At 38.5% G+C, this 22,192-nt stretch overlaps 1 protein-coding gene across 6 annotated transcripts; it reads right to left on the minus strand.

Moving 5' to 3' along the window:
• Positions 1-59: 59 nt before the first annotated feature.
• On the minus strand, positions 60-22,149 carry LOC106856773 (S-adenosylmethionine synthase-like). Of its 6 annotated transcripts, XM_088156192.1 has the most exons (9): positions 21,305-22,149; positions 19,009-19,090; positions 18,349-18,492; positions 15,725-15,802; positions 14,071-14,192; positions 12,213-12,355; positions 10,886-11,104; positions 9,318-9,492; positions 60-3,059 (listed from the first exon to the last, which is right to left on the minus strand). In XM_088156192.1, exons 6-8 carry the CDS (start codon positions 12,315-12,317, stop codon positions 9,397-9,399), a joined length of 420 nt encoding a protein of 139 aa, XP_088012318.1. In that variant the 5' UTR covers positions 12,318-12,355; positions 14,071-14,192; positions 15,725-15,802; positions 18,349-18,492; positions 19,009-19,090; positions 21,305-22,149; the 3' UTR covers positions 60-3,059; positions 9,318-9,396. The 6 variants fall into 6 exon arrangements, with proteins under 6 accessions (XP_088012318.1, XP_088012314.1, XP_088012317.1 ...); XM_088156188.1 differs by lacking the exon at positions 14,071-14,192; XM_088156191.1 differs by lacking the exons at positions 14,071-14,192; positions 18,349-18,492.
• Between the last annotated feature and the right edge of the window lie 43 nt (positions 22,150-22,192).

Consider the following 22,192-nt stretch of genomic DNA (forward strand, 5'->3'; position numbering starts at 1 on the left):
CACACAAAGCAAACAGAAGAGGCTTGACCATTCTTAATTTAATATCTTTGGTTTGCATGCAAAGACCCTCCATTCCTTCTCAACTATACCAGAGATCACAACTATACCAATGGCGCTCTTAGAGCCAAACTGGCACTTCTGTCCAGTCTTTTTTTTCCCAGTTGGCTAGACTAGGTTTGAGTGAAACTATGCCCTTTGGAAAGATTTAGGCTTCTTTCTGCCTCACATAATCTAGCAAGAATCAGCAGCTTTGGGAAATAAACAGCCAGTAGTACCTCTGTTTTACACCCAGGTAATTATGTGCAGCACTAATTTTTAATTCATGTTGCTTTTTGTATGAGTTGCAAAACACAGTGCATAAGCTGTTGTGTTCTTCTGATGTACATTTTTTTTCTTATGCAGATTATCACTTGCTATATGTTGGGAGATTTTTATAATGTACCCTAGCCATGTATTTCAAGTAAGAGTCTGTTCATTTGATACTAAAATAACCTGGTTTATAAAGTAGTATTTGAAGCATTTGGAAATAAAGATATTTTAATTGATCTCTATGTATGTATGCTACATTCTAATTTAGCTAAATTTTCAGCAATAACTGCTGTTATTGATGTGGGAACCCTTTCTTTACATCTGAGTTTCTAGTTTAAGTTATTCTTTTCTGATAATATGAAAATATGCCAATGATTAAAAAAAATCACTGGTTTTGTGGAGCAATAGTTTTGTCTCTAGCTTTGAATTAGTCACTACAAAGTTAGCAGATGTATCTTTATTTTGTTTGCTGGCTTCAAACAAGGCATATATATTTTTGCCCTTCTTTAGGAAAATTTTATATAGGGAAAATTAGCTACCCTGTATAAATAAAATTAATTTACTGGTTATTAGAAAACTCGCTGAAATTTGTGGGCAGGGTCTCTGGAGATTGCATGTACACTGTACCTGTTCCAGTCTGTAGTTAGGGATCTCTTCTGCAGTTGGTGCTCCTGACTTCCTTGAAACACCAATCAATGACAAGAGAAAGAAAGACTTGGAGTCTATCCAATTTCTTGAAGAAAAGGTCTTTAACTTTGAAGCCAGAAAGCAAAGTGAAAGAAGAGTTTCAGGAATGTGTTTTTACTGTCTGAAATACACTGTGGGGTTTTTGGGTGATGTTGCTTTACTTGTTTATTTGTTTGATGATAAGCCATGATTAACAGACACCTAAATTGAGCAAATAATTCTTTTATTAAATTTAACAAGATGGTCTTCTTCTGTGGGACCTGTTTCACTTTGGAAGGGTGAAGTATTATGACAGTAAAATTGATACTAGCTGTAATTGAGATAGGTGTAAAATTGTGACTGTATGTCCGTTTACTGAACTTACTTTCAAAAAGTCATTACAGTAATTTTACTGTATGGTCGTCTCTGCAGTCCCTTGCCATTGAAACATTGTACTCGTACATTAGTAAAAGTGGAAGTTATTCTGACATTTCCGAATTAGCAAGCTACATTACCATTTCTGAGACAATATCAATTTGAATAAATTTTCATAAAGGTTAATGATAGATTTTATGCCTACGTGGTCACATGCAAACTAAACTGGATTATTTTCAGGCAATGATAGAGTCCAGGGTCTTGTGATAAAAAAGAAAACTTGTCATTAAATAAAAAAACAGCAAAAAATGCCTACACAAAAGAATCGCAGAAATTAGTTTTGTTTTCTTATGGAAGAAAAATGTGCCTCATATATAGGTCACAAGGACTGACTGCAGCACTGCTGTGCTAGATCAAGTTAACTGTACCAGGAGAGGTAAGGTGCAGGTACAGATGTACAGTGACCTCACTTCAGCTTTGGTCTACCAATGGTGCAGTGGATTGATCAGTCTTTGCATGAAAGGAAGAAGCTTTTAAAAACTTGCTTGAGACTAAGGATATAATCAGCTACTTGCATTTGTTTAGACTTTACCACTGGAGTCTTTATCTTTCTGTTAATAGGGGTGAGGTAGCATATTGCTTAGTTCTTTCTTAAAATTCCCTGGTATTATAGTGAATTACAGAAGTTACAGCATTTCAACATTGTGTCTTAGTTACCAATTTAATGATAAATTTGCTTGCCAGAATTGCTATTTTTGATATTCAAGCATTTTCATCCTCTCTAGTCCTTGAAGAGAGGCTAAATGATTTTGAATGCCTTCTCTGTAGTCAGCCAGAAACGTAAAAGGAAAGTCATGTCCTCCAAGTGTTTTTTACATTTTACTACATTTCATAAGTGGCCAAAATACACTTAATTGAAAATTTATTATACAACCAATTCCAGTTCATGCAGACATAGAAAATTCAAGTTTGAGAGAATGACTATAAATGAATAAAATAATTACAACACAGGTTTCATCAATTTTCACAGATAAAACTACAAAATCATAATGTTCAAAGCAAACAACACTACCTCAGAGCTAGGTATATGTAGTGTTACAATGACCAATGTTCAGAAATGGGTATTTCTACAGATTTGTTTAAACGTAACTGAAACACCTTAACTAAAGCTGTAGTTACAGAAGCTCTGGGTGAAATAATTACAGCAATTTGGCTATTTCTGCTCTCATCTCACATGGAGCTCCTAAAGTTACCTCACCAACTTAATCCACTTCAGTACGAAGTTAATTGGGTAAGCAATAGCGGATTTCCCTGGCAGAATAGGAATGGCATCAATAGCCACAAACATTTTAATGTCTGATCACATCAAAGGCCTAAATTATTCACGTCTCCCAGTCAAAGCTGAATACTATCCTAGGCAGAGCTGCATGCATCAAAACTGTAAGGAGACTGTGAAAGTTAGAAATCAAATACAAGTAACTTTCAGGATATTTATTGACTACAGAATGCCATTTTAAAAAGAGTAGATACAGTCTTTTCTTCAATGGCTTGGAATTTTACCTGATTATTAAACCGCATGTCAATAACATGAAACATTTTGAAAAGCTTAAAACACAAGCTTTTTGGGTATTTCCCATGTAAATTCTTCTCTTCCAAAGTGCCCAGAGCATGCTGTTTTTTCATAGATTGGCATCTTCAAATATAGCTCCCTAAATGAAAAGAAAAGAACAGTCTTACACTTAACTCTACTCAAATATATATTAAGATCTAGATACATCAGAGGGGTTATCAGTCTCATCCCCAGAAGATAATAAAACCTAGGTGTTATTTCCTTCCCACACAGAATTACAGAAAGAAAAATAGAGAGCTTATCATTTTAAGTGTCTAGAAATAGTGAGTTTTCCTCCATTATCTAAGACATGCAGTAAGTATGGATGTAGTCTTTATAAACGTTACAGTCCAGAAGCACACTAAACAGAAAAAAGTTCAGCTATACTTGGGGAAGCATCCATGTGCTTTCTGTTATTTCAAGTGTTATGTAAAATACTTTCTAATGCTACTGAGGCAGAAAGAGAATTGTCTCAAAAGAAGTTACCAAAGGTGATGATGATCTACTAAATTAAATAACTGTGGAAGTTGAACTGCTTATGTGGAGATACAAAGTCTCTGTTTAGAATAGAGCTTTACATTACATAATTATGACCAGATAAATCATAATGAAGGTGAAAGTCATGCTTATCGCCTTTTAGCCTGCATAATATAGTGGATTGCAGCTGTGATAAATTGTTAACTACAGGTATCTATATAGAAGTTTCTCTTCATTTAATGAAAGACCTGAAACACTTTTGTCTGCTTGGGCTTTCTTCTGTTTGGTATTACTTTGCTTAAATTATCTTTGAAAGCACACCTAAAATAGACGATTCATGTTGTAAACTGCTGGAGAGAAGATTGGTGGAGAAATGACAAAGGAAGGAAAGAAGTACAAATACTGACAGGATAATCAATACACATTCTTTCAGTTATGTGGACATTTATGATGTAGAGCAGCTAAGTCTTGTTTCAAGAGATATTTTGTGCAGCATGGTCACATGCTGCAATGACTATTGTAGGAGTCATGTATGCTTGATCCTAAGCCAAATGCCATTGAAATATGACTGCTGATTAAATGAAAAGTAAGACATCATGAACTATATCAATGAATAGGTGATTAAAATGGACAGCCAGCATCATTTATAGGATTTTAAATATTGTGAGGTGATGTTTAACAAGGAAATATTAATTCAAAAATGCTCATGGTTGATTGCCTGCTTTCTTCCTTCCTACCTGCCTTCACCACTTCCAGGATTATGATAGCACAGTTTTAAAATGCAGCATTTTTCAATATAACAAATCACAATAAATGTCTGGGAATCACCACATATTATTAGCCATGAACTGCCATAATGATAAAGCTCAAGAACAATTTTGATTATATTTCTAAATTGATAACACTTGGAAAACATTACTCTATGGCAATAGAAGTTGCCATAATGCCTTGCATTATTATCTTTTACTATTAAAGTTATAAGTCAGCTCTGCTCTCAGCATATATATTGCTCTGAAAAGGAATGCAAAAGGCTCAGCACACCAGCAGAATGTTGATATAGCTTGTCAGAAAAGTATTTCCTTTTCAAGGGAAAAAAAAGAAATTTCCTATTAATTAAGATGTTGGGGTTTTTTTTTCCTTAGAGACATATATGCTCAAGATTGTTCTGGAATATAGAGAAATTAATAATTTTAATAGCTCTGGATTTAAACCAGAAGTGAATCATTAAAAGCATTTTCCTCAAACAATGAGATAGGTTTATGTTTTAGCATTTTAGAACAGAGATTTTAAAATCTGCATTACTCAAAACGAGTAAGTAGGTGCATGGACTCGAGTTCTTGCTGGTACCTATCTCAGGCTAGAACGCCCACGTCAGTTTCACAGACTTAAAACAGAGGAGGAACTCACAACGTGGTTGCTTCCTTACAGGTGGAAAGAGATAGTGCTTCTTTCCATTACTTCAGTATTTCATAAAAGGTCTAAGAGGTCCAGTCTATCAGGTTTGGTGAAAATCAGCCAAGATATTAGGAAGTTACTCAGGACTGAGAAGATCAACCTGCACCCTTAAGTCTCAGGAAGCCACACTACAAAAAGGCAAGAAGCTCTGCTGCCTTGAAGTTTACATAAAGTATCATATGAGTTAGTCACAAATGGGAGAAAAACAGTGAAAAATGCTGGGGTCAAATTACTGCTCACTGGAATGTAGGTTGTTAACTGCTGATAAGGACGGGTACTGATCTGCTCCTCTCCTCCAGTCCTTTCTTCTTTCAAAGAAAATAGTAATTCCTATGCTTCTTTAAATGTAAGGCTTGCATTTCTCTAAAAGATATGCTATTTCAGGCCCAGAAATATTCCAGAAATTGTGGGCTGCAAAAGGCAGTGTTAATAGGTTTGGGTTTGTATGTCCTGTCTGATTGCATGGCAGCCTCAGTGACACTTCTGATCACAAGTGAATTTTCACCTCAAGAACGTTCATTTCATGCCTATCCTTGTTCTAGTTTTAAATTTATACAATAGTTCAATTACAATAGTTTAATTACAGTATTCAGATCTTAAGAGGGCATTTAAGAAGCATGGATTCCTTTTTACTTAAGTTTAGTTGACTCTAAACTGTGATATGAGAGCACCAAAGCCTTTCAGCTGTCTCATAAGTTGTTGCCACCTGAATATCAAAGGCACAGAGCCCAACATTTCTTTCAGAACAAGCCAATATTTCTGTTGCCCTTCAGATAAGGCAGGGATCTGGAGCCCTACATACCCTGTAAACAGACTGGAAAGCCTAACTATGTCTAATGTTAAACTTTTAATTCTGCTTCACCAGTCACACTACCACTTGGTTAATGAATTGCAACACAGCTCACCCCCAGGGTTACTGGTAGATATACATGGTGTAATTTAGCCTGGTCTTACTTATTCAGTGCACTTTGTGACCTGATTTATTAATTGGCTCTTGTATATTGTACTGGATGCATGGATGAGGGAAGAGCAGAAATTGCATCAATTTGAGATTTATGATGAGGTGACTTTCTTGTGGTTTTAAGCTAGATAATTAAACTGTAAGAGAGAGCATCAAAAATACGATTCCATACAGTAAATACTAACATCACACAAATATTATAATAGCTCCAAGGTATAGATCAAAGCTTTTCTGGACAATTTCAAGAAGTTCTTCTTCAGATCTGTCTGATGTTCCATAATGGAACACTGAGATGGCAAGAGGGTATAAGACCGATAGCATATGATAGCTGTAGAACAGAAGCATACAACCCAAATACAATTAATACAGTCCTTCCTGTTTTTTGCTTAAGAGAAAGGAAAAGTTTATCATCTATATCAGGGTAGAGTTTATTAACATCCTGTTCCCATAAGGAAAGTTAGGAGATACCTTTTTGCTATTTGTCTTTTATCTTAGAAAATTATGTTTTGCTCAGAATCTGGTCAAATATCAGACATAGCTGACATTCCTTTAAAACAAAAGAGGTACTTTCTATCATCCTCAGCTACTCCCATTCTTCATCTTTCAGTTTCAGCTAGTGTCCTGGGGTGACTTTTTCAGGTTGAATTGTATCCCCATTTGTCTGTTTAGCCCAGAAATAATTTTTGTACGTTTAAGGCTGGATTTGAGAGTGAAGGAGGGGGAAGGAAAAGCGGTGGAATGTCTGAGGCAGTTGTTTTCAAAACACAGAGATAGGAGTCTCGTCCTCCTGGACTGTGTCACCGTGGTGGACAGCAGAGAGAGCTCTCCTTTGTTTTTTTGTTAGTTTCTGACTAACTGAAGCAGAGAAGTTCCCCAGGAAGTTGGGGTTTTTTTCCTTTTTCCCTGGAATTATTTGAACCTGCTCTAATCTCGGGACTCGGGGGAGAACCAGGAGCTCGCACCTGCGGCCACTGGGGCCTGGCCTGGGCAGCGCCATTTTCCAGATCACAGACTGAGCCGAGCTACACCACAGGAGAGAGACTTTCTGAAATTGTCATCTCTTCAGAGCACTGAGAGGTTTTGTTGTTCAGTATTGGGTTTGGGTTTTTTTTGTGCTGGGCAGTGCTGTGCCTGTTGAATAAACAGGCTTTTTCCACTTCTCTCTGAGGAAATTTCTTTCCCGAACCAGCTGGGGGAGGGACCGCTCAGGTTTGCTTCCTGGGGAAGGGGGCCCTTTGGAAGTTATCTCCCAAATTTGCCCTAAACCAGGACAGCTAGACACAAGGATTTCATGCCTTAAAGACTTTGAATTCTACAAATATTTATGGCTTGATTTTGTTTTATTTTATTTTTTTAGAAGCTGTTCTAATCGTGACTATCTTCCTCTATGCTAATTATGAGATTATGACATCCATTTGCCATTAACCAATAAGCTGACAATTCTTTATAATACTAAATAATATTGTGTTTATATACATCTAATTAGACTGCAGTTACCTCTATTATCCTTTTTTTCCTTTTGTTGTGAGAGATGGTTAGCATGAAAACAATATCCATAGCAAAGCCAGCTCAGTTGTCAGCCTCAGTGAAGGCTGGCAAGGTCTCAGTGTAGCACACAGACTGTGGGCTGAAATCACTTTTGCATTTCCAATTGACACATTTTTCCTTTTGTTAATCATTAGTGCAGCCTTCAAGACTTCAAAGAACATTGGCTTTTCTGGTCTTTTATCTTGCTATCTTATCTTCATTGCTAGCATCTGAGATCTCCATAATTTGCTGTTAAAGAGATCACTCCTTGTCTAGAGACAAGTTCAGGTATTTAAGAAGGGTCTTCGAGAATTCCTGGAATAACATTTCCACCTAACTCAAAAATAAGTGATGTAGATGTTTAAAAATAACTCTCAAACTGTGCATATGAAGAAATCAGAAGTTTGTCTTCTTTCCTTCAGAAAAAAAAATTAACAATTTGCTAACCAAAAGTCATTTGTGCTTGGTTTATTCCCAGTCTACCATTTTCTTGACTAACTGCAAACTATCAGGTGTCAAACACATGCACAACATCTGGAGCAAGAAGCTTTGTTGCTAACTGGGATGTCTGGATATTATGTTGTTGATCATAGTCACATTCAGTGGGCTTTTCTGTCACGGTGGGCCCTGGGGCAGTGGTGGAGTGCCACCACCTTCTAGAGAAGCGTCCGGGGGAGGACATCCTCAAGGCACAGGCACGTCCTCCTTCCTTGCTCCGTCCTCCTTCCTTGCTCCCGGACGGAGAGCAATTTCAGCTCTTTTGTGAGCTCTCCACTTTGGCCAACACAGGAGGAAGAGACGGGAGCCACGTGTGGTGGTCCAAGACGAAGCTTTATTCTTCTTCCTTGAAGGGGTCCAGAGACAAACTGGCTCAAGGGGTCTGAGGGAGTAGGGTTGATATAGGAAAGCCAGAGGGCGGGGTAGAGCATTAAACCAACAATCTGAGGGTTCAGGGGAGGTACGAGGGGGGAAGGGCCAATAGGGTACAATTGATTTACACAGAACAGGGAGGCATGTGGGAGCAACTTTTCAGTAGTCACTATGAGGGGAGTGCCCAAGGGTATTATCTCCAGGGGAGAGAGGCAGACTCACTCGGAGGCTTTCAGCCTCCACACTTTTCTACTCCACAGAGAAAGCAAAAAGTTTTAAACACACCACTGCAGCAAAACATTGGCCAGACTGCTGCTACCTTTAACTTACTTAGGAAATATTATGCAATTACTTAGGACATAGCAGCTACTCAGAACAAGTATTTGTATAAACTAGTATTGCAAATTGCCTAGGCAAATGTCACTGTTTAATAGTCACATTCTGTTCAAGTGAAAGTGTCAAGGTGTCAGTAAAATATCTCTTTCTACTTCTTTGACTTAGTTAGGAAAAAACCCATGCACAAGGAAGTGCATTGGTTTTTGTCTGAGCATATAAGACTAATAAAAGTTGTTCTTGTCTTAAACTGTAAAACAGTTGAATTTTGTTTTTAGTCACACCCTGAGGAAAATTGAGGTCATTTCAAGTGTATCTTAAAACAAAACATTAGTTACAACCCATATGACCATATTGCAAGTTGCAAGTTGAACAGCTACATCTAGGAAGTGCTCCCATAACTGTAATGTGCTGTGCAGCCCAGGCTGGGGTGCTGGGCATGCACGTGTGTGCAGAACACCCAAAATGCAAGGATGATGAAAAGAAGTACCTAGACCTGGGATGACAAAAGAGTTGGAGAAAGAACATTACTGACAATACAGTCTCTGTCAAAGGACTATCCTGGCCCATGTAGTCTTTGGCTTCCCTCATAAGGCTCTTAAAAAATTCCTGGAGCCCCATTCTACTATGAGAAAAGATTTTCTGAAACTGGAGAGAGGCTGTGATGGTGGTATGTATTCTGAGACAAAATTTGTGTTTCTGAAATTGGCATATTACTTTTACAGTTGCTCTTACCTGGATTAATACTCTTCTACAGAGACCAGCTTTCACCAAAGATTTTGCAATCCAGTGAGCTGTATATGCTGCAGAACGATCAACTTTTGGAGGGATTTTTTCCAGAGAATGCACCTCCACCACGGGCACCCCAGCCACCAACAATGATCTTCCTGCCAGTCAGTCCAGCATCAGTCTGAAGGACAAATGACTAAATTTATTCACAAGACACAATAGCTCTTCCAATCCCATATTAGGTTATTGAGTACAGCTTTCTTTAGTATTTGTCATGTATATGACACTGTTCACAGTGTTCACATTCCCATGCAACTGCTTGAAAGAGTTCACTAGGTGGCTGGAGTACTCTTCAGAAATGTACTAAGCCATCTGTGCTGCAATCACTTTTGAAAACTTTTAACAATGCAGCACAATTGTAAACATGACAAAAAGAATGTTCCCTTCAAATCAGAAATTATGAAATGTTCTCTCCGGGTTACTAGTCAGTCTTTACTCAGCAAAACTTTGATGAAGGCAAAGAACTTAGACAAAAACAGATCACATATGATCTAAAAGGTAAACAAGCTTCACCTATATACAGCAGTGGCTTCACAGAACTGCAGCTCAATGTTGTCAGCACAAGAGTACTGAGAAATTCTAGCTCAGTTCACATTAATGGTTCAGTGGTGACACAAGTGATGCTACACTTCTTTTTTCTTTCCTGTGCCCCTGATAATGGTCCCAAATTCTTGCACAGATTTTGTCTGCCTCCTATAACTTTATGACTTAATACAGCTTACTCAACCAAGAGGGACATACTGCCTCTCTGCCATGTTAGTAAAGCTGGCAACTACATGCTGATAATTGAACTCCAGAGTGCTGAGAAATTGTATCCTGAAAGAGGATAAATGGCAGTAATCCACTATTTTTAAATCTCCGAATAAGTAACATGGGAGAAAAGTCAACATTTATTTCTCTATTGAAGTGGTATCCTTCATATTAAAAAAGTACATTAAAAAGTGATTAAAAGTACACCTTGTAGTTTTAATCCTTTTGAATTCTTTACACAAACTAGACAGTTTTGTGTAGTGTAACTTTTTACTATTTCATAGCAGTGGCTTTCTTAGCTAGTGTCAACACCTGGAAAGCAGAACATATGTAAAATTTTAATGACTATGGATACTTAGTATGTTAACTCTCCCTTGAAATTTGTTCAGCTTTGTGAATAATTTCACAAAGCTTGATTGCTATTTCTGGTTTTGATTTTTATTGTGGAAGTGAAGAGATACTTCCATCCAGCCATTTTAGCACATAACTTAAGAATTGGGTTTTCCTTATTTAAAATACTTTCTGGAAGCAAGACAAAGATCCAGGAACGTGTACATGTGGCTCTCCAAGCAGGTATACCTTTAGTTTAGGTGGCAGCTGTCCAGTAGGAAAGCTCCAGTAGAAATAACTGAAGCTTCCTTAAAAATACAAAGACTTCTTGGTTAAAGGTATACCATTCCATTGCATTGCTGTTCAAGAGAACATTTACAAGCCTGTGTCGGAGTCCAAGTCTGCATAGGTTGTTATTTATCAAAGTACTATACCTTAGGACCACCTTCTACAAACTTTTCACTTGGAAGGAGATGATAAATGGTGCCCTCATTGAGATACCTCTCTGGAATGACTTTTAAAACAACTTTCTCCACCAGCTCATTCGGTATTTGTTGTAGCAGTATGTCCGGTGCATGATTTACTGAAGTCACAAGTGTGTGCACTCGGATGGTCTCCAGTGCACCATTACATTCCTTGCATTCCATTGTGACCTAGTTAGGAAAAAAAAATGGACAAGGAACGCTTAGGGCCAAAAGCACCTGTCTGAAAGCTGGAAATGAACCTCACCGTTATTTTCTGCAGCTAAAGATAAACAGATGAAGGGAAATAGGATGAAAAATGATGGATTGCTGTCAATGCTTAAACTCATTGTAGGAAAGTAAAAACACTACCAAAAGGGTTAATTACAGGATATTACATGTCCTGCCACAGAGAAGTAAAATAACAAGAAGAAAGCTACAAAATCCCATTATTTTAGCAGTTGATAGTAATCAATTTTGTTTGCTATGTTAACATAACTTCAAATTGTGGATTAGCAAAGTAAAGCCAAAATAAATTTTGGAGAGCCCCACTAAAATGAACAATTGTAGATCACATGATAGGCTGTATCCTTTGTTCCCTTCTACATGGCTTTTATGCACATGCATGTATAAACTGGCATTGCTCCATCCTTAGTACCCATTTTCTAACAGACTAAAGCAGTCTTTCTCCTTTCCTATTCTTCAAACATGCTTGGATAGATACATCATAAATCAGCCTATTGACATGTTCTGTACACTCCTAACAAGAGACACAATCCATATTGTATTGCAACAACAGCAGTAGTATAATTCAGTGCACTTGATCCACACTAAATAACAGCAATTAAGACCAAAACACTTTGCTGTACTGGAAATGCCACATGTATGTTTTCACCTTTACTGTCCTGCAGTTTCACAGCCCAGAAAACAGAGAATAATTTACTCCCTTTGGAACAGCCAGAGTGCATCACTCTTACAGTAGGCTCAGTGAGTAATCCACTGAGCACAATATTGCAGCGGTCAGCAGCTGGTAATCATTCAGAAAAAAAACCCAAACCTGATACTTGGTAATTTGTTAATGTTCTGTATCTCCAGGGGAAAACAAGGAAAATACAAGTATTGTTTTGAAGAGACCTGCTGAGACACTGATAAAACAGTGTAAACAAACGTATGTGCTATACACAAATATACCTTATGAAATTCACATCACCTTGGAACATGAGAATGACAGTACCACTTTTGGCGAACATAAATTCTAATACATTAGCAGACAGGGTAAATTATTTTTGTTGTTTCTTACCCTTACAGCTGATGTTTTCCCATCTGGTCTGATCCAGGGCCACGTTCCACTGTGTTCCAGAGTCCCTAATGCTTGTGGGCCAGGAGGATTGTTGAGGGCGTACATCCCTTGGTTTCATCAGTGGCATAGCCAAATATCAAACCCTGCATTAAAAATCAGAGAACTGCATTGAAAAATGAGGAAATAAGCCACTCATTTCCATATTCTCTTTGCATTCTGCACCTTTCTTTGCCTCATAGTACTTCAGAATCACCCAAGCTTAGCAAGACAGTAGTAACATGCAGAGTTAATAACCTTCACATACAACCAGCCCGAAATAACATTTATGTGCCAAAATTACAGTCACAACAGGGCTGGTTCCCAAGAATGGTTCTGCCTTACACATCCATAAGAACCCGCTGCAAAGGCTCATTAAGACTGCTCAGTCTTTCCCCCACACATGACTCAGAAATTGTTGCTGAAGGACTTGAAAGATCAGAAACTTAGTGACTGACAAAAACCTTAATTGTGGCTCTATCCTTTTAAGGTCACTGAATTTGGGGAAAGCCACTTTTCTTGAAATTGGTAAAGGCTGTGTTCACACTTCTGGTCATTCTAAGAGAGTGCACGGTGCTCAACTGCTGATTCTGGCAATTTGCACAACAGTTTTTATGAAAGGCTCTAGTCCATTGTAATTGTAACTGCTTCCTTTTAAACTAGATTTGAGTAAGTGCCTGGAATTACCTGATCCCCTGCTCCAATGTCATCGTCCGTCTTGCCATGGAAGACAGCTTGCTTGATTTCTTTACATTGTTGTTCTAGGGCCACTAAAATTGTGCAAGTCTTATAGTCCAGTCTTATTGTAAAATTAGTTCATACATTCCTGAGAGTTCACAAATTGTTAGTGAAGTTTTTAAGGATTATTTAGTTATCATGGCTAAAACCTTTTAAATTCTATGCATGTAAGCTTCCTGTACTACATTTTTTATTGCTAAGAGAAGCAGACATCAGCACCTTTATTTAACAGTTTCAGGATGTTGGTAGGTTAGTGCTATTAAGTCAAACTTGAATTCTTGAAATTGATAGGATGCATGTAATCCTACAAGCTAGCCTGCCAAAGCTTGTTATGCTTATTATGACATTGCTTATTTTGACTAGGGTTCAAACCATTTGGGTATTAAACTTTGGAGAAAAGTGTGGAAAATGTTACCAGAAACTGAATACCAGTTCTTGTAGTATGTTCTAGGATTCAATTGAACTAGAAGAAAAAGTATCCATTATACATGAAAAGGGAAGACTGAAGGGGAGTAGTGATGTAAGTAGTTCAGCTGCTGAAAGGAAAGTCTTTGGGATATATGTAAAGAATACATTAAAAATTCCTTTAGTGTGAAATTCCATTGTCACAGGCTTGTGCACCCCTAGGACAAGGAATATCAGTGATAAAGTTTTCATTGTACAAACCTACAGATGTAACTACCTTCTGACATTTGTCTGAATACTATCTCTTCTGCATCAGAAAAGCAAGAGATACCTGACACTTTCAAGAATAAGTCTTTTACAAGTATGCCATCTTAAAATAGCTCCTTTAATATCATCAGCGAGAAATACATATCAACAACAGTTGTGAGTCTTCGCCCAGGCCTGGATACACACTTCAATTTATTCTTCAGAAGACCATAAAAACATGACTTTGGCCACATGTGGAACAGACCCACAAATGAACACATATAGGATCTCATTAGAGAATCACAGAGAATCACAGAATTGTTGGAAGTGACCCACAAGGATCATCAAGTCCAATTCTTAAGTAAATGGCCCATACATTCACATATCATTTGAACCCACAATCAGTATTATCAGCACCATGCATCTCACTCACCTTTGTAAGAGTCATCATATCCTATCCTCTTAAGGGTCCAATTACAATTTGTTGATAATCTACTATAGCCTGAGATGTCATCTCTCTACAGAGCATAACCATTCCAGATTTTGCCACACGCTCTGGAGAAAATATGTCAGTAAAACGTCAGAACTTTACTTACATTATTTTACAGTTAAACAGAGGGATCCTGAAAATTATTCTGTGAACAAAGGACTAATCGCAGGAGAAACTGTGTAAAGCCTTAGCACACTTATGGGTCTTTGTGCAACAACTCTTCAGCTGATATGAACATTTAAAAGCCTGCATGCATTTGGGGCTCGTCATAGCCAATTACCCTATCTTCACATTGGCTAGAAGCAAATGTCTGTAAGAGCGATTAAGTATGTAGGGCAGTTTCTCCAAATACAAGAGTTTTAGCTCCTTCAGTGTTCTGAATTTCAGTGTTCTCCTTAAGCCAAAGGAACATAATTTATTAACAGATGGTATTACCAGTCTTTGATATATTTTTATTACAGTAATTCACCCAGTTGTCCTTGGCAACCACCAAAACTTTTAGCTTCTACAAGGTCCTGAAGCAAGAAGCTATGCAACTTCATTAGAGATTTTGTGCAGAATCATTTAATATTTTATTTTGTTGTTTGTTTCAAGAGTCCATCTGGTCTGCAAATTTTCTGTTCTATGTAAAAATATACAGCAGAAATCACAAAAAAATGGTACAACGACATGATCTACTAGATCTATGTGATCATGTCACACCTGTTTCTCACATCTCTTACACAGACTTTCCCTTGACATTTTTGTGGCATTTCTCTGTTACCATCTTCCACTTTCCAGCAGCTTTAGAAGCATAACTGCCTGAAGTATTGAAATACAAGCTTCATCAAGTCTAACACATATGCTAAAACCTCTCCTCACTGCTCAAAACTGTGCACCGAGGATCACGAGAGGTTTCAGATGAAAAATATTAATCATTGTGTTCATAAGATGGAGATAGTCCTCTGTGCTGTAACTATGGCCTTGGTTGTTTGTTCTAGAAATAAAATCACTGCATTTGGAAAGCTGTTTAGGTGCATTCCCTTTCTGTGTCCACTTTTTTGTGGCAATCCAGCTCATTCCAATTTGGTAACATGTTCATAGCCTTTATTGCTAGTGACAACATCTGTGCATAGTCCTACTGGAAAGCCACACAGAATAGCAAGCCACTGATCAGAAACACATTCAAATGATCTTATCCTCCTGTGAACAAAGGGGATCACCCTAATTACTCTGTGAAGACGTGCACTTTGGCATCTATCTTTCCACACTTCACTTTTTTGCTGATTTTCTTAGATTCCTCAGTTACATGCACCCTGACAACCCTACTTTTCCATGATACCACCGTAGTGTACTTCTTACATTTCATAATTTTTAATTTGCACAGGAATACTATTTTTTCCTTTATTTCTTTATTCCTTTATTTTATTTATTTGTAGCTTTTTTCCTGCTTTTCCTTCCCTTTTGAATCAGAGTGCTACAGCTAAGCTCTTTACTGACTGTGAAAGTCTTGACTAGCAGCCAGCTATTGGAGGAATTTTAGAACAAAAGGCATTATATCAACATTGATTACATGTTGTACTTCATTAATCTGCTTTTTTATCTGTATTGTACTTACCATAGGCAAACTTGACATCTGGATCAATTCTGAGACGAATATCTAGAACAGCATCACTTATATGATCACACAACTTATCTAGAAGATAAAAATAAGACAGATACCTCATTTCTTTTTTGTGATTTAAAAAAAAAGTGATTTCTTAATAAAATATAATTTCCAGTGGTGTAGAGACTTCTGGTCTTTGGGCATCTGCCAAGAAGCAATTTTATCAACTTACATTCTGAAAGGTACGTCTTACCCTGTTTTCACTCCTCTCCTCAAGTCAGTTTGCTATCACCTGCACAGGCCAGCAGCCTCCTTGGTGAAGGGACAATGAAAAATGCCTGCAAAGGCATCTGAAATAATCAGGATAATTTCAGGATAATAGAACACTTTTGCAGTAATTTTGGAAGAAGTATTTAAGCTAAGGCCTTTCTTTAGTGATTCTTCATTCTTCTCCTCTTTCATTTTAAACTTTGTGTTGCATTTTCTGTGTGTATTTCCTGTTTTGATCCACATCTTATAGCTGTCAGAGGCATGCACTTATGCAAATGTTTATCCTTTCTGTACATGCTGTGTGGACTTCTGAAATATTATGTGTCAATTTTTTTAGATAACAAAAGGAATTGCTATCCCTACAAAAGGGTACATTATATTGAAGTCTGCTCCTGCAATTGTGCACTGCTATCTGGCTCATTTAGATTTAGAAAAGCTTCTGCAAACGTTCTCTCAGCCCTGGCCCCTCGCAAATTTTTACAGTTATATTTCTGAAGTGCTGGTCTTTCTTTTTCGTGACAAAAACACAGGAGAAAAAAGGTGTTACCTATACTGTCTTTAGCGCCTATGACCTATTTTCCACATGAGACCTGAGTACGTCAAATGCATTTGGTTTGCTAAAAGTTAATGAACAATTTAGAGGACAAATTGGGATTGTCTCATGAGGTTAATGGAACCAGTGCAAGCAACCCGTGTTCTTACTTCAAAACTACAAGTTGAGAGAGGTAGCATATACACAAAACCAACATGAGGAACATGAATTAATTTTCACCCACCGGTCCAAAATATGTTCAGCCACACATATAACACAGCTGGATCTACAAAATCATCTGTACTGAGCCAGGTGCCCACAGTGTTTTAACAGTCTATGTAATAATACGCATAGTTGCAATTAAAAACAGAATATCTTGAGGGCCCACAGAGAAAACTAATGAAGAACCATGTCTGAATATCCACCTTATACTACTTATTTACTCTTACAGATAATCTAGAAGCACATGAACATCAGAATGAAATTATAAATCAACAGTAGAGCTATTCTGTACTCCAGAAGATCTGTGATTCAATGCAGAATTTAAGTATAAATAGAATTTTAGTATGATAACTGTTATTTTTTCATCACAGTCTAAAAGCAAGGAAAAGGAAGAAATGTTAGCAGGTAGCTTTGATGAACCATTGTGCCATCAATACTACCACACTCAAGTACAAATTATAACCAAAAGCAAAGCATGAGTGCTAAAAATACATGAGGCCCTTTTATTCACACAGGCTACAGTGGTGTCAATGTCTTCATGAGATTTCCTTGTGGAAGTGCACAGGTTGCTTCTTCACTGACAATTTTCACAACGTGAATCAGCAATTTCTGTACTTTTTACATTTTATTTCTAGCATTTTCCCCAAACAAGCTAAAGGTAAACATCTAACTGCATTTCTTAATCATTTGCAAAGTAAGTCCAACAATTTAGAGGGTTGGGGGAAAAAAACAAAACAAAACAAAACAAAACAAAACCAAACCACCAAAAAACCCCCAACAACAACCAAAAAGCAACCAAAAAAAAAAAAAAAACAGAAAAAAAACAAACAAAGGAAAAACAAAACCAAAAAAAACAACCACCATCTTGATAACTGTAAGTCCTGTCTTCAGCTCTTTGTGCTGCATTATTTCCCACCTTAAGCATTATCTTCCTGAAATTTATTCTACTCAAAGGTTAAGAATTCTGATCAGTTCTGTAAGTTATACTTCACCTTCACTGATAAAAATATGACCACTGGTTGAAGACACAAGGATATAAGATGAAAGGCAGAAAAAACAAGTGGTCATAATTTCAGACCCAGTAGTCATTTGTGCAAGAAAGCATAAAATCAGGAATGCTGTGTCACCTGGCCAGGGTATCAGTTGATATCCTGAGGTAAACTGAGTTCTGAAGGCTGAGAAACTCATTCACACCAAAGGCTCAAGCAGGAATGGCATAACCTTTAACCACTGGTAAGCTTTATTGCCTATCTCCACCATGACAACATGCTGTGCACTGTTTTACAGTGAACAAGTGGAAGTTCAAGATATGGTGCTATTCGCTGCAGAGGTCTCAGACTGTTAGGCTGCTCATTATGGGCAGGGCAGATCGGCTAGTATAACTGGTCTCACACTGTACCATTCTCCTCTAATGAGTAAAATACGGACACACAGCAAGAAGTCACACAGCAAAAAGTCACCGCAAACCTTTGGTGTTTGACACTGCCCTCTATCACTTTTTTTGTTTTGTTTTCTTCTACTATGGAAAAAGTAAGAGGTAATGTTAGTTTTACCCTTAACATTAAAATGCTCCATTTGAAAGTACTACCTTTACTGTAAATTGAGTCATTACCATGTGTCTTGGAGGTCCAAAGTTCTTTCAGTGACTCAGTTACCATAGCTTCTAAAGAAATACTATTGCAAACAAAGCTGTATGACATAGATAGCTGAATTTAGTGAGCAATTAGAGCTGAAGCATTGTCTTGCAGTTCAAGACCTGGAAAATACAATGGTTTTATGCATCCTAAACCAAAAACAATGTGACAAATAGATATATGCAGTATTAAAGCAGTATCCAGAATGCAGCTCTGATGCAAATGAATGCTTAATATTCCAAACATTTCAGAGAATCAAAGTTCAAAGATTATCTATAATATACATGTGCATAAAGTATTACTTTTTTCATTACAGAATAAAAAAAAAAGAAATTACAACACTAGCACAGTAGTATACATGGCAATTCCACTTCTACCTGTAGACTGATCCATGCTTTTCTCAAGCAAAAGCTTAAAGTTACCTATGTCAGATTATCTTGCATGCTAAACAAATAAGACAAATACTAGTCCAGCAAACCAACACTAATCCAAAGCTAATACAAAGTCTTTTCAAAATAATTAATTTGTTTTTTCTTTTCTCCATTGGGGGAGATACCATTGAACTTTCATCAGCTAGCATTCTGATGAGCATTGTAAGCATCAATAAAAGCAAAGATACAATCAGCATTTTTACGTACCAGAACGTCCTTCAGCAACAGATTCTGAGGTAAAAAGAAATAGTTTTTTCTTTTTTGACATGTTTTGGTATCTTTAGCAGGCCTGCAAATGAGAAAAAAACAAACCATCTGGACCACAGAGGAAACACCGGCAGAAGGTGAAGTGAAAAGGTTAATGTCTTAATGCAAACAGCTGATGTCATTGCTCCTCCCTGCTTGTTCCCCAAAGGTTCCATAGATAAGACTGATCTGTGTGGCTTTTATAATGCACTGCTACAGACACTTCTTTCCTAAGTGAGGGTAACCTCCTAAACTGTGCAGAAGTTTATCATTATGGAAGAAATGTGAACATAGCTAATCCAAAGTTCAGTGCTGTTGCAGACATCCCTGAGTCTCCATTCTTACTCTTTATTCTAAGTGCTAACTAAAGAGCATTTTAAGATATTAACACAAATTTTATTTGAATTTGTAGGGGTAAATTATGTTTTCAACTAGATATAATATCCATACTTCTTACTCAGCTGAAGCAGTGAACTCTGCAGACATGAATCTCTCTTTATGTGAGAACAAATGTTCATAACAGCTCCAGATGGAAGAACTGCTCTCTCCTTCCCCAGTACTGTGGCTAAGTCAGGAGCTGTAGAACAACAAAACAGCATGCTCTGTAGACACAGGGATGAAGACAGTGGGCTCGTTACAAGTTCATTACCTTGAATTCTGAAACTGAAAGCTATACCCTAGCTCAATACAATTTTGATTTGTTAAAGGTCAGGCTCTCATAATTCATTTTAAAGACTCATACTTTTTGTCTCAATGGATGACACTAGTAGGAAGCAGATAGACTTAAGTATCCAAACTAAGCAAAGAAGTGCTACCCATTTGGAAGCACTGTTTCCCTTTGGCTTGTTTCAAAACACAGGGCAACAACACACCAGAGGACCTGAACACAGCAGTGTCAGAAAGCTGCCTCGGAATAACAACAGTTGTGTCTGGTCTTAAAAACTCTTGTCTTCTGAGCAGCTTTACACTGCTGCTATACATCATAGTGAGCTCAGCTTCTCTAAATCATTTGTCACTTCTGAAAATGTCACTACAAAACCTAAGCATGTTACACAGCAACAAGAGTGGTACTGAAATGTAGTTGCTACTTCACTGACAATGGGAGGATTTACAATTATCCATCATGAGTAAACTACATTGCTTACCAGACCACCAGCAAACATCTCACAAGAGATATGTGTTCATTCTGAGGCCTTCAATGCTAGGAAGAGGTACATCTTGACTTCAGGGGACTTCCCAGTAGTGAGTTACATGAGGCAATAAAATCAGTAATGAAGGCAGAGCACTTAAACAAATGAAACAAAGACAACCCTCAAAAAATAAAGTAATATTATATCTCAGTTGCAAGGACTGGAGAAGGTACAGCCTAACTGAAGCAACACAAGTGATAGCTAGTGTGCTGCAATAGGCCAGTCACTAACAGTGAAAACCACCCCTCTGGAAAGTGATATGTGGATCAGGACAACTATGGTGGTGGATGAGAAGCTTGACATGACCCAGCCATGGGCACTCCCAGCCCAGAAAGCCAAACGTGTCCTGGGCTGCATCCAAAGCAGTGTGGGCAGCAGGGGAGGGAGGGGATTCTGCCCCTCTGCTCTGCTCTGGTGAGACCCCAGCTGGAACCCTGCACCCAGCTCTGGGGTCCCTGCACAGGAAGGACACGGACCTGCTGGAGTCAATCCAGAGAGACTGAGACTGAGAGAGAAAGAGCACTTATCCTATGAGAAAAGGCTGAGAAAATTGGGAAGGTTCAGCCTGGAAAAAAAAAGGTGGGCTTCCAGTACCTGAAGCGAGACTATACAAGAAAGATGGAGACTTTGGGCAAGAGCATGTAATGACAGGTCAAGAGTGAATGGCTCTAAGCCAAAGAAAGGGTAAGTTCAGGTTAGATTTTAGGAATAAGTTCTTACTGTAAAGGTGGCGAGGCACTGGAACAGGTTGCCCAGAGAGGCTGTGAATGCTCCATCCCTGAAGTGTTCAAGACCAGGTTGGATGGGGATTTGAGCAACTGGTCTACTGAAAGGCAACCCTGCCCTCTGCAGGGGTGTTGAAACAGTCAATTTTTAATGTCCCTTCCAACCCAAGCCATTGGGTGCAAATGCTTTGCACAAGTTCAGATAGATGATGTCAGCTCTATCTGTCCCATCACTTCTATAACCACATTGCAAAAGGCCTCCACAAACAACAGCCATGATTTGCCCTTAAAAAAGCCACATTGGCTGTCACTAACCACTTCCTTATTTTCCATAAGCCTTACCATAGTTTTCATGGGGATTTCACCAGGCACAGAAGTGAGACTGGCTAGCCTGTAGTTCCACAGGTCTTTATTTCACAGGATCAGTGAATCACAAAATGGCTAAGGTTGGAAGGAATCACAGCAGGTCATTTGGTCCAACCTCCTTGCTCAAGTAGGGTTATTCTGCTCTTCCAGGGCACAGGAATGCATCCAGACGGTTCTGGAGTATCTTCACTGAGGGAGACCCAACAACCTCTCTGGGCAAACTGTTTTTGATCATGCACACAGTAAAGAAGTTCTTCCTCATACTCAAGTGCAGTTTTTCTGCTTGCGGGCTCTCATCTTATTGCTTGGCACCACAGAGAAGAGCTTATGTCCATCTTCTTGGCACCAACCCATTAGATATTTGTAGACATTCCCCTCTCAGTCTCCTCTTCTCAAGGCTGAGTAACCCCACCTCCTTCAGCCCTTCCTGGCCAGAGAGGTGCTCCAGTCCCTCAGTCCCCTTTGTCGCCCTCTACGTGGCCTGCTCCAGGAGCTTCATGTCTCTCTTGTCCCGAGAAGCTCAGATTTGGATACAGCGCTCACCCGGGCTGAGCAGAGGGACAGGACCACCTCCCTCAACTGCTGACATGCTCCTCCCATTTTAAAAAGGGAATTTGTTTGATGAGTATCAATTGCTTCTGTAAGAGTGATGCTTTCTTTTCCCTCCTCTGTTGATGTTTCCTGACCGGTGTACAAAACACCGTGTCACTAGATTCGGGACGCTATTGTAGAGAACGGAAACGTGAACTGGAAGGCCTTTTAAAGGCGGCATTGCTGCCGCAGCCGCTGGACTCAGGGACACCCACAGCATTGTTTCCGAGAGCAGCGTTCCTCCGCCCCCGGGGGCACGGGCGGCTCCCGCCC

Source organism: Sturnus vulgaris, chromosome Z, assembly GCF_052056855.1.
Source record: "Sturnus vulgaris isolate bStuVul1 chromosome Z, bStuVul1.hap1, whole genome shotgun sequence".
NCBI lineage: Eukaryota > Metazoa > Chordata > Aves > Passeriformes > Sturnidae > Sturnus > Sturnus vulgaris.

Excerpts from the sequence above, each read along its gene's own strand:
- LOC106856773 (XM_088156191.1), bottom strand. The coding sequence starts at position 12,317 with ATGTACGCCCTCAACAATCCTCCTGGCCCACAAGCATTAGGGACTCTG. Across the intron at positions 11,105-12,212 it reads GGAAAACATCAGCTGTAAGG|GTCACAATGGAATGCAAGGA; the intron begins GTAAGAAACAAC and ends TTTCCTAACTAG. Across the intron at positions 9,493-10,885 it reads TTGTAGAAGGTGGTCCTAAG|ACTGATGCTGGACTGACTGG; the intron begins GTATAGTACTTT and ends TTTGTCCTTCAG.